Genomic DNA, 10,946 nt, shown 5'->3' with positions numbered 1-10,946 from the left:
CAAAGCCAGTTCCAACCCCCATGCATAATCCTGCCTTTGTGTCCGGCTTCATAAAATGGATTTAAACTAATATTAACCGATGATCTCAATAATCTGATCAATGGGATTGGGATTAGCAATGGTACTAATGCTAGTCCATGCAAGTAGATCAAACTCGCTTAATCTCCTTGCTGGGCGCATTAGTTTGCTACACTGCAATAGTTTATTGTTGTATCCTATTCCGTATTGTATTTTAGTGGTGTTGTAGCGACGCTGGCCCCGCTCCTCTCAGTATTATTTGCACTTACTGTAAACTATACTGTATTTAAATATGCATCTTGCATTGTAACCCCGAACTGTCATGTAAACTGCCTTGGATAAAGGCATTTTCCAAATAAATAAAATAAAAAAAAAAAAATAAATAGTAATTTATATATATTTTTTTTTAGAATCTTTTATTTAAACTGGTAAAAAAAAAAAAAAAAACTAAAAAAAAAAAACTAAAAAAAAGTATACATTATTTGTCTTGACTCATTTGCTTATGTTTACTTTTTTATAAGATTTTGGAAAGCCGGAAAAATAATACACTATTAAGGATTTACCGTAAGAATTTACCAATATTTACCTCTTTCAGAGAAAAAAAAGATCTGCATAAACATTGCTCTACTGTGCCCCCTAGTGGTCCGCTGTTTTAAATTTAAAATTAAACTTTCTAAGTACATCACCTACCTTTTAGAGTGAAATATTTATTTTGACCAGATTCGAGTTCTTCATTGAGACATCATTACAACCTGTTAAACTACAGATTCGAGTTCTTCATTGAGACATCATTACAACCTGTTGAACTACAGATTCGAGTTCTTCATTGAGACATCATTACAACCTGTTAAACTACAGATTCGAGTTCTTCATTGAGACATCATTACAACCTGTTAAACTACAGATTCGTGTTTTTGCGCTTTTGCTCAACTTCGCGCTGATTCGTGAAGAAATAACACATTACACTTGCACACATCAATCAAGACTCATTTCGCAATTCTTCATCAGGGCAAAACACACTTGAGCAGTGTGAAGAGGACATGTTGAAGTTATGTGGCATTATAACATGATGATGATTAGTGTACGCCAGCACGCTGAGGTCATCAGATATTATAACATGCTAATCAGGGTCCTGCCAGTCCCTGGTCCCTGCTTTGACACATTCAATGGTAGTCCCTATCAGGTTCTATCGTGGGTGTTGGAACCCTTGCAGTGAAGCCAAACAGAGTTTCTCTCATCTAGTGTAGAAGCAGATATTTTGAAAAGTTGTTTGCTATAGTATGCGTTTATTTGAAAACTTGTAAAATGAATAGATGTGCATGGCAATGGAACTATTTTGTTAGTTACAATTGCTTTACGTTTACATGGAATACACACTGTGCGGTTTTATTCCAGCGAATTGTTTATTTTAAAGCAAGAATATACATCGTGCAACCTAAATTATTTTCACTTTTCCCCCTTTCAAAATTTGGGTCCATACTAACAGTTATACAGTATTTTGGATCTTCTTTCTAACCGGCAGGTGGCAGCAACGCCTTTCTATCTTGAGCTCACATCTTGATCATTATATTAGCGCAATGTCATTTAATGTACTATATATTACAGTATCTGAATATCCACCTTCCATATTAAGGAACAATAATCACTGAAACCTGAAATATACCATTATCCTTAATTTAAAAAGGTATCTGCATTAGAATTCATTATTTTTAAGAAACATAATTGCTTACTGAACATACTGTTACTATCTTTAAAATAGGCCCTGATACATTTGAAATACTATATATATATATATATATATATACACACACTGAGTGTACAAAATATTAGGAACACCTTCCTAATATTGAGTTGCACCCCCTTTTGCCCTCAGAACAGCCTCAATTCGTCAGGGCATGGACTCTACAAGGTGTCGAAAGCATTCCACAGGGATGCTGGCCCATGTTGACTCCAATGCTTCCCACAGTTGTGTCAAGTTGGCTGGTAGTGGATCTCTACCCCGAATAGCTTGTTCCATCTCATCCCACAGATGCTCAATTGGATTGAGATCTGGTGACTGGGCAGGCCACTGCAATAAGCTGAATTCACTGTCATGTTCATGGAACCATTCCTGAACAATCCTAGCCTTGTGGCAGGGGGCATTATCCTGCTGAAAAAATCCATTAGCAGATGGATACACTGTTGCCATGAAGGGATGCACCTGATTGGCAATGATGTTCAGATATCCTGTGGCATTCAAACTTCCACTTTTATCAAGGGGCCCAATGTGTGCCATGAAAACACACCCCACACCGTCACACCACCACCACCAGCCTGCAATGTTGACACATGTCATGATAGATGCATGTACTCCTGTGGTTTTCTCTACACCCTAGTCCTCCCATCAGCATGAAACAGCAGGAACTGGGATTCATCAGACCAGGCAAAGTTTTTCCAATCCTCCAGTGTCCAGTGTTTTCATTTCTTAGCCCACCTCAACCGCAGTTTCTTGTGTTTTGTTGAAAGAAGTGGAACTCTGTTAGGTCGTCGGCTGCCATACCCCATTTGTGTCAAGGTATGTCGAGTTGTGCATTCTTTTATGGGTTTTTCAGCACCAGTATTGTAATGGGCTGTCAGTTGACTAACTGTAGCCTGTCTGTTGCTCTGCACAATTCGTGTCAGCCTCCTTTGCCCTCTTTCGTCAATGAGCCGTTTTCCACCACCGGCCTGCCATTAGCTGGATGTCCTTTGGGTGGTGGACCATCCTTGATACACATAGGAAACTGTTGAGCATGAAAAACTTGTTGAGCATGACACACTCAAACCGGTGCGCCTGGCACCTACTACCATACCCTGTTCAAAGGCACTTAAATCTTTTGTCTTGCCCATTTACCCTCTGTATGGCACACATACGCAATTCATGTCTCAGTTGTGTCAAGGCTTAAAAATCCTTCTTTGACCTGTTTTCCCTTCATCTACACTGATTGAAGTGGATTTAAAAGGTTACATCAATAAGGGATCACAGCTTTCACCTGGATTTACCTCGTCAGTCTATTTCATGGAAAGAGCAGGTGTTCCTAATGTTTTGTACACTCAGTGTATGTGTGTGTGTGTGTGTGTGTGTGTGTGTGTGTGTGTGTGTATATATATATATATATATGGCTGTGTTTCTGTTTAGGTACTTCATTTATACATTTATACTGTAACATATTTTCATATTTGTAAAGTTCATATTTATTTCATCCCACCCTATATTTTTTACTTCGTGTTGCAGTCTTTATAAAACGTTAGTCTACCTGTCGAAAAAAGTTAAATGAATATTGTAGTTATACTATTAAAACATGAAATAAAAGTAAATCGAAAAAATAACACGTTTATTAACACTTGAATAAGCAATAAAATTCAGCCTCTTGCTGACATCTGCACTGCGCCAAAATGGACAGTTCCATCTCCGCTTCCCACCTGGCTTGTTAAACCTGCATTCACTTTCCAGTTACCGTCGTCATTTCAAAACTCTGATTTCAAATAGTGGAATGTTAAAATAAATAATAATAAATGACTCTCTTCTTTAAAACTGCTGTTGTATAGAAATGGATTTTCAATCTGACTTGAGTAAGCTGCTTCCTCTAAGTGAAGTTCATTATTGATTTGGACTGCCCTGCTATATAAAACGGCACAGGCACCGCTGCGTTCTTTCCACTAAGAGGACAAGATGAGTTACGGATCGGATCTCTACATCTCCTCCTCTTACAGGAAGATTTTTGGGGATACCCCCCGCTACTCACCCTCCCCATCCAGACTGGGTACCAGCTCCAATTCTCGGAGCTCCATCTCTTCCAGCAGCTTCAGGTCCCAGTCTCTTTCCAGGAGCAACGCCTCCGTCCTGGGATCTTCCTACAGGAGGACGGGACGGTCTGCATTCTCCCACGTGTCCAGTGAAAACCCTGGTCTAACCCAAACCTTGGTCCTCAACGATGAGTTCAAAATCATTCGGACCAACGAGAAACAGCAACTGCAGGGGCTCAATGACAGGTTTGCAATGTTCATCGACAAGGTCCGTAACCTCGAGCAGCAGAATAAGGTTCTGGAGACCGAATTGGCTGCGCACAGGCAGCGGCAAACAGAGCCGTCCCGGTTAGCCGAGATCTATCAGCAAGAGATCCGAGAGCTCCGATCCCAGCTTGAGGAGATCAACGGTGAAAAATCACAGATACTCATCGAAAGGGATAACATTGAAGAGGACCTTCAGAAGCTAACAGCAAAGCACGAGGAAGAGATCAGAGCCAGGGAAGAAGCCGATCAAACCCTGAAGGTTTACAAGAAGGACGTGGACAACGCGACCATGGTCAGGCTGGACCTGGAGAAGAAAGTGGAGTCCCTCCTGGATGAGATCTCCTTCCTCAGAAAGGTGCACGAGGAAGAGGTGACCGAGTTAATGGCTATGATACAAGCTGCCCAAGTATCGGTGGAGATGGAAGTGAGCAAGCCTGACCTCACCTCTGCGCTGAAGGAGATTCGCAGTCAGTACGAGTCCCTGGCATCCAAAAACCTGCAGTCTGCCGAGGAGTGGTACAAATCCAAGTTCGCTAACCTGAACGAACAGGCGGTCAAGAACAACGGCGCGATCCGGGCGAGCAGGGAGGAGATCAGCGAGTTTAGAAGGCAGCTTCAGTCCAGGACCATTGAAATCGAAAGTCTTCGGGGCACCAACGAGTCTCTGGAAAGGCAGATCCGGGAGATGGAGGAGAGGCACAATGAGGAGCTCTCCGGATTCCAGGTAAGTTCTGCTCTAAAAACGGACATCCAGAGTACTGTGCTTTAAAACATTATTTTAAACTTTTAAATCATTAAGTGTCTATGTCTATATCTGTATTAGCATATATGGCATATATAATGCACTGGGTTCATGCACATATACAGTATATATAAACCATGTGTATTAAATTAAATTAAATTAAATGTATTTATCTTTTTAACATGTTTAAAGTTAGTATCAGACAAATAAAACAAATAAACGTGATCGCATTGGATACATTTCATGTGTACTGGTTGATTGTGTAGATGCTAGAAGATTTAATCTGAATGGGATATATTTATTCCTGTGTATTGTTAAGCTTTTAAATTCTAGTTTATACGCAGCAATAAAGCAGGCGAGGGTCGGGTGCTTCTATGATACGTGTTAGAAGGTTTTCATCTCCTGTATGTGGTTTACTGTCAATATCAATCAACTGGTCCAACTCAAACATTGATAATTATATGTGACAGGAAGGGATTTTTATATCTGGTGAGGTATTGTACTAAGTCTCAGGCTGTTGGATGATAAAGTATTTATGTGATGCACCGATTGTGAAAATATGTGATCAACCGTAGAGATGCGAGAGTCCTGGCAGCGTAGAGCCAGCTTCTGTCCATGGTACTGAATCAATCTTTCATAGAGGTCTTCGGCACAGGAGCAAGGTTAATACCATTGACAGAGATAACAGTCAATTAAGTTAGTCAGTTAGTTAATCAAGCTTAATATGCTAAATCTGGGGGTCCCGAATGGCGCATCCAGCAAAAGCACTCGCGAAAGATCTAGTATGGAAGTTGCCGGTTCGAGTCCAGACGGTTCCTTTGTTGACCGAGGACTGGCCCGAACACCAGTGCCCCCTGTGGTCTGGCTGGGCGCCTGCGTGCTTGCTTGTAAGCGCAGAGGTGGTAGCAGTGAGCTGAGCTAAACAAAATAATTTGAGAATTTTAACCCCAATCTAAACATAATTCCACTCTGCAATCCATGTATTTGCATTCACTTCCAGGTATTCATTGATGCTGACGCTGTTCATATTATTTAAAAGGAAATAAGGGTAAATCTCCGATAGGAAACTTATTCGGTTGCATTAATTAAACGGATGCAACACATGCAAGATGTTTGATATAAAACGGATATTACTGTTTGTAATTTTCTTTAACTACTTGAGCCCTTAAATCCTTAACACAAAAGAGATGATTGCATAACTCTGCGCTGGTGGTTTACAAGCAGTTACCGAGACATCACATTAATGGAATTTATTTTCACATAAGACAGTTTGTGAATGTATTGGCACTATATAAGTATGTAAACATTAGTACAGAACTGCGGTGACTGTTATTAATCATGAAGGCTCCTACTACTTCAGTTTTGTGACGAAGCACAATTACTCGCTTTACTATGAACATATTTTCTATGATTTACATCGACACATGAGCTCTGACTTCTAAATGCAGCTTTCTGATTCAAATGAAAATAAATTCAGAGGACATGCTCAGAAGCCATTTAACAGTAGCCTATTGTTGATCATTGGAAATAATTAAGGACATAATATTTTAGTTAATAGTTCAAACCTGAAAGATAAAGGCGTTGTCTGATTTCTGAGTATAACCGTATCATACAGTTCATGCATATAGAAAAGTAGCTCTATGCAGAGACCTGTGTACTGTGGTTTTATTGGTGACATAATCAAAGTCATTTTACCACAGGATGTCATTGGCCAGCTAGAGAACGAGCTGGGGAGCACTAAGAACGAGATGGCTCGCCATTTGAGGGAATACCAGGACCTCCTTAATGTCAAGATGGCTCTGGACATCGAGATTGCAGCTTACAGGTACCACATATCCCCAACAAACTGACGGGTGAACCCCTGTACTGCAGAGAGCAGAATGAAGTCCTGCATTTCACAAAGCTGCCATCCTGTACATTTCTTAACATCTATTTTTAACACAAGCATGCTATGTATGTAGTGGAGAGATGCAGCACTCTGGTCACCTGTTGCCATGCTCTGATCTGATTTCAGAAAGACATGGGATGATGGGGTCCTACCCTACAAAGTTCCCTAAACTCAATTCATGGAAATATTAGAATTGTAAATGCAGTGTATAATGTTTGTCAGTACTGAATCACTAACAGCATCCTTGCTTTCCAATACCCAAGCAGATGCCTATTTATTTGCCTTTTCTAGGAAGCTGCTGGAAGGGGAGGAAACTCGTTTCAGTGCTGGGATCAGCTTCCCTCCTCCCAGTATGGGCCCCAGTCTGAGCTATGGCTATCAGACAAAGGTCTACACCAGCTCCTCCAAGGCATCCTCCAAAAAGGATCAGAAGGAGGAAGAGCCTCCCAAGGCAGCGCCAAAGGTGTCGACCCAGCAGGAGACCTTCGAGGAGATCATAGAGGAGACCGTCGTGTCCACGAAGAAGGTGGACAAAACCGACCAAGAGGGGGCAAACCAAAACAGCCAAAAAAACTAAACCAAGGACAAGAATGACAAGGAAGTTTCAGAGATGAATTGTTTTGCAGCATTCCCCATAGCCCACCCATTCCAATAAATTCCATCCGTTTGCATTTCCAAGATGTTTCCCTCACCTTCCTTTCCAGTCACAACATCCTTATTTATTGGACAGTGACACAACCCACCCTGTAGAAAACTAAGTAAGCACAAGTAAGAGGTGTAGCAACATACTTCTGGCAGTCAATACACACATTTAAATATGCTTCAGGACCTTCAGAGACTATAGCATTTCTACCCATTTACAGTAGCAATCTGTAGGGCTCAACGCAGTAAAACAGCAAAGTGCATAACTGATCATCCCATGAATATTATTCCATGACTTTCTATCAAGTCTGTTCCATGCAAGGACAAATAAATCACTCTGGTCCTCTAAACTTGAGAACTGCACTAACACATTCTACAATGCCTGTATCACTATATAAAAATCAATACAAGGTTTTTTCACAGCTAAAGCATTTAGGCTCAGAATCCTAGGAATCACTTCTAAGGTATGTGATGTTATCTTGCAATCCAATGTATGATTCCTCCCTGAAACCAGTCATATCAAACCATTCAAAGCCAGTGTTGCTCTTCACCTTCTCTTTAAACAAAACAACACAAGAAACTAAAACATTATGTGCATGTTGTGATGTAATGTTTGCATGATTCCTCAGTGTGGCTCATTGACTGTATTGTCACGTAACCATAGTACTCTTTAGATAGCCATGTTGTCAGTCACTGGGTGAGATTAAAAGAAAAACTAAACAGCTGTGATCTCTTGTACACAACACTGCCACAGTAGTTTAAAATCCTGGTCAGAGCATGAGCTTGTGTTGTAAATAACATTCTGAACTGTAGTCCCTAGATTGCAGGCCTCTCCGCTTAGCCTTAGCATTGCAACTGGTAAAGACTACTTCAAAGATATCTTAGCCTCAATGCAGTCTTGAATTGTTCAGAATCATATGTCCAGAAGGTTGTGCATGTCTAAAAGAAACATTGACAGATTCTCCAAGGTAGTAGGCAAGGCTGATCTGTAACAAAGAGGTCCCATAACTTAAGATCACAGGATACCTTAAGGGGTTCACGTGTAATAGAATCAGACCACCACATACAAAGAGCAGTCTTTTCCTTAACTATCAGGTCATGGCAGAAACAGTCCTCAGCATTAGCTGCTTATATATATGCACACACACACACAGAAACACACCATGTGTTATAACATAACTAAGTGTGCTGCTATTCTATGTGTGTGTTTTGAAATACATCAATTTTGGCATCCAAATTTGCTAAGAATAAATTAACCACACATCTACCAATTGCATCCACGTACAAACGATTATGAAAAACTGAAAATCTACTGCCTATTTGAAATGTGTTCTTTTGGATCTGACTTTACATGGATCAAATACATGCTGAGCCAAATCCGTTGTGGTGCCACTTTTGAAAATGCTAGCGGATTTCATCTCCTGCTCCAAGCCATACACTGTATCTGACCAATGTTGTATTTAAGCCTTAGTATGTTTTTTGTAGACAAGTCTAGGTACACAAGAGTGATAAGTGTTGCTTTAGAAAAAACTAACCACTAAGATTACACTGCCAAACTTTTGTACAGTATCTGTGGCCAGCTTTCATTATGACTAACTATAAGAAAACACACAGACAAAACGTAAAAAACATGCTCAGTGAAATGCGGTAGGGTTTTTAAATGCCTTAACAGCAGCAGCTTTCCGAGACCTGAAGATCTGTGTGCCTGTTGTATGGTACCGTTACGGGCGTGTGCTTAGTTCACCTGAAGTAGTATGAAGTGAATGATATTAGCACTAAATGGATAGTGATTGAAAGTAGATTCTCTTCTTAACCCCTTGTTCCTGTCTGCTGTAAATAAAGAATTGGCACAAATACTCTCCCCACTGGGTCTGTCTCCTTGTCAGTGTTTATTTACTCCTGATCTTTGAGCAATCCTTACACTTATTTGTCATCCTGAACCACATAGGCAATGAATACAGATCCTGCTTTTCATCTGTTTTTAGATTTACGGTATTTCTTAGGTGAAGAGTTCCAAATGCTAGCTAGTTAAGAGGTACAGAATTGCTTTCACTACATATACTATCTTCAAGGGTATGCCATTTTGTAAATAAAACAAATGAGTTAAGTGAGCACTTTAGATATGTAGGACAGTCCTTTCAATTCTGAATGTGCCATTGATTCTGCAATAGAAATGTAAGCATTCCCATTGCCCTTTAGTTTCTTCAACATGCTAAAATGATCAGTGTTAGTGTCATGCCATAGGGAGTGGATGGGAAAGTCATGCTAAATGAATTATTTGAACAGAAGCAAATGTCGATTCCTTATAATAACTTATAAGCAGTTGTCATTGGTCCTTTTCAGCTGGCACTTTTCTCACACCTCCTGTCCACACTGCTGATGGACACACACGCAAAAGCAATGAGTGTCTCACACTGCAGATGTTTAAAGATTTATACCACTGCAGTGTTGCCTGTGGGAGAAAGGAGAGGGAGGGTTGCAAAGTGACTCTTCAAACAGAATTTTGATAAAAGCAAGAAAAAACTAAAAGAACCAGCAGTGTCCCGGGTATCGTTTAAGCTGAAGCGCAGCATGTTTATTCTTCATAGAGCTGGCACTTGAAAGGAAAGTAGCCAACCAGGCCTTTCCTTTCAGTACTTACTAGCCTGGCGGAGCCCTGTTACTGGGGATTCAAATATTTCGTTACTGCATTGGGGTAAATTTATTGTGCACCAGTTGAGCCATGTCTTAACAGCCCAGTAATAGGTGAATAATATCTTAATAAGACAATTAGCAGTATTGTTTACAGTAGAAGCATTACGCTAAACATCGAGCAATGACAATTCACCCTCGGTCCTTCATTTATTTTGATTACAGCAAGTCAAATAGTTTTCATACATTGCTTTCAACCCTGGATAAGTTTTCCACCCCTGGCTTACTTGCCATAGCCAATTTGTCTAGCTTTCTTAAGGTAAATGCAATCTAATCTCCATGCACAGGCTTGCAAAGGATCGTAAAACACTATGACACCATTAGGAGTCCAGATCAATGCTGCTTTCTGGTTTAGTAATGAAAGGTTATAAATCGCATCGCTGTTTATTGTAGAATTCACAGATAAAACTGTCAGGTGAATGGCAAATTAAAATCGGTTTACAGCAACTTGCTCAGCAATGAAGTTCTAAAATAAGAAAGATGGCATTGATTTTGCAGTTTGCTGCAAGGATGAAGTCTGTTATCATGCAAAACAATCAGCAGAGAATATTCTATAGAGATGCTGTGCATGCTCATTTACTTTGAAATATTCTGTATAATTATAGAATCACATATGTCTCTTTTTAGTCAGTCATGAAAAAACAAGGAGCTAGAGGAAAGTTTATCTTTTATTTTATACTTTGAAATTAATCTATAAATCGCCCTTTTAACATTGCAGATTCATTGCAATCCCACTGTTGATCTATATACACATTCCAGCAACAGAAGAATCTGCACAGAAGCAATATTTGAAGTTGGACACAAATAAACATAAACAGAAGGAAGTATTTATACTGGAATCTTTTGTGATTTTTTTTTTTTTTTTAATAAAATGTAGGTAACAAAAAAAAAATAATAAATTTCCACAAATTACTCCTCTTTATAAATCCATGT

The 10,946-nt window shown here is 39.9% G+C and overlaps 1 protein-coding gene across 1 annotated transcript; it reads left to right on the top strand.

Annotated features, from left to right (window-relative positions):
• Positions 1-3,584: 3,584 nt before the first annotated feature.
• LOC121321746 (alpha-internexin-like) lies at positions 3,585-9,178 on the top strand. Its single transcript, XM_041260869.1, has 3 exons — positions 3,585-4,774; positions 6,493-6,617; positions 6,972-9,178. Exons 1-3 carry the CDS (start codon positions 3,710-3,712, stop codon positions 7,255-7,257), a joined length of 1,476 nt encoding a protein of 491 aa, XP_041116803.1. The 5' UTR covers positions 3,585-3,709; the 3' UTR covers positions 7,258-9,178.
• Positions 9,179-10,946: the final 1,768 nt, after the last annotated feature.

Source organism: Polyodon spathula, chromosome 10, assembly GCF_017654505.1.
Source record: "Polyodon spathula isolate WHYD16114869_AA chromosome 10, ASM1765450v1, whole genome shotgun sequence".
Taxonomy (NCBI): domain Eukaryota; kingdom Metazoa; phylum Chordata; class Actinopteri; order Acipenseriformes; family Polyodontidae; genus Polyodon; species Polyodon spathula.
Note: the sequence above shows the minus strand (reverse complement) of the source record. Positions and strands in the feature narration are given on the sequence as shown.

Coding starts and splice junctions, on each gene's coding strand:
- LOC121321746 (XM_041260869.1), top strand. CDS start 3,710: ATGAGTTACGGATCGGATCTCTACATCTCCTCCTCTTACAGGAAGATT. Junction 4,775..6,492: donor AGGAGCTCTCCGGATTCCAG/GTAAGTTCTGCT, acceptor ATTTTACCACAG/GATGTCATTGGCCAGCTAGA. Junction 6,618..6,971: donor ATCGAGATTGCAGCTTACAG/GTACCACATATC, acceptor TGCCTTTTCTAG/GAAGCTGCTGGAAGGGGAGG.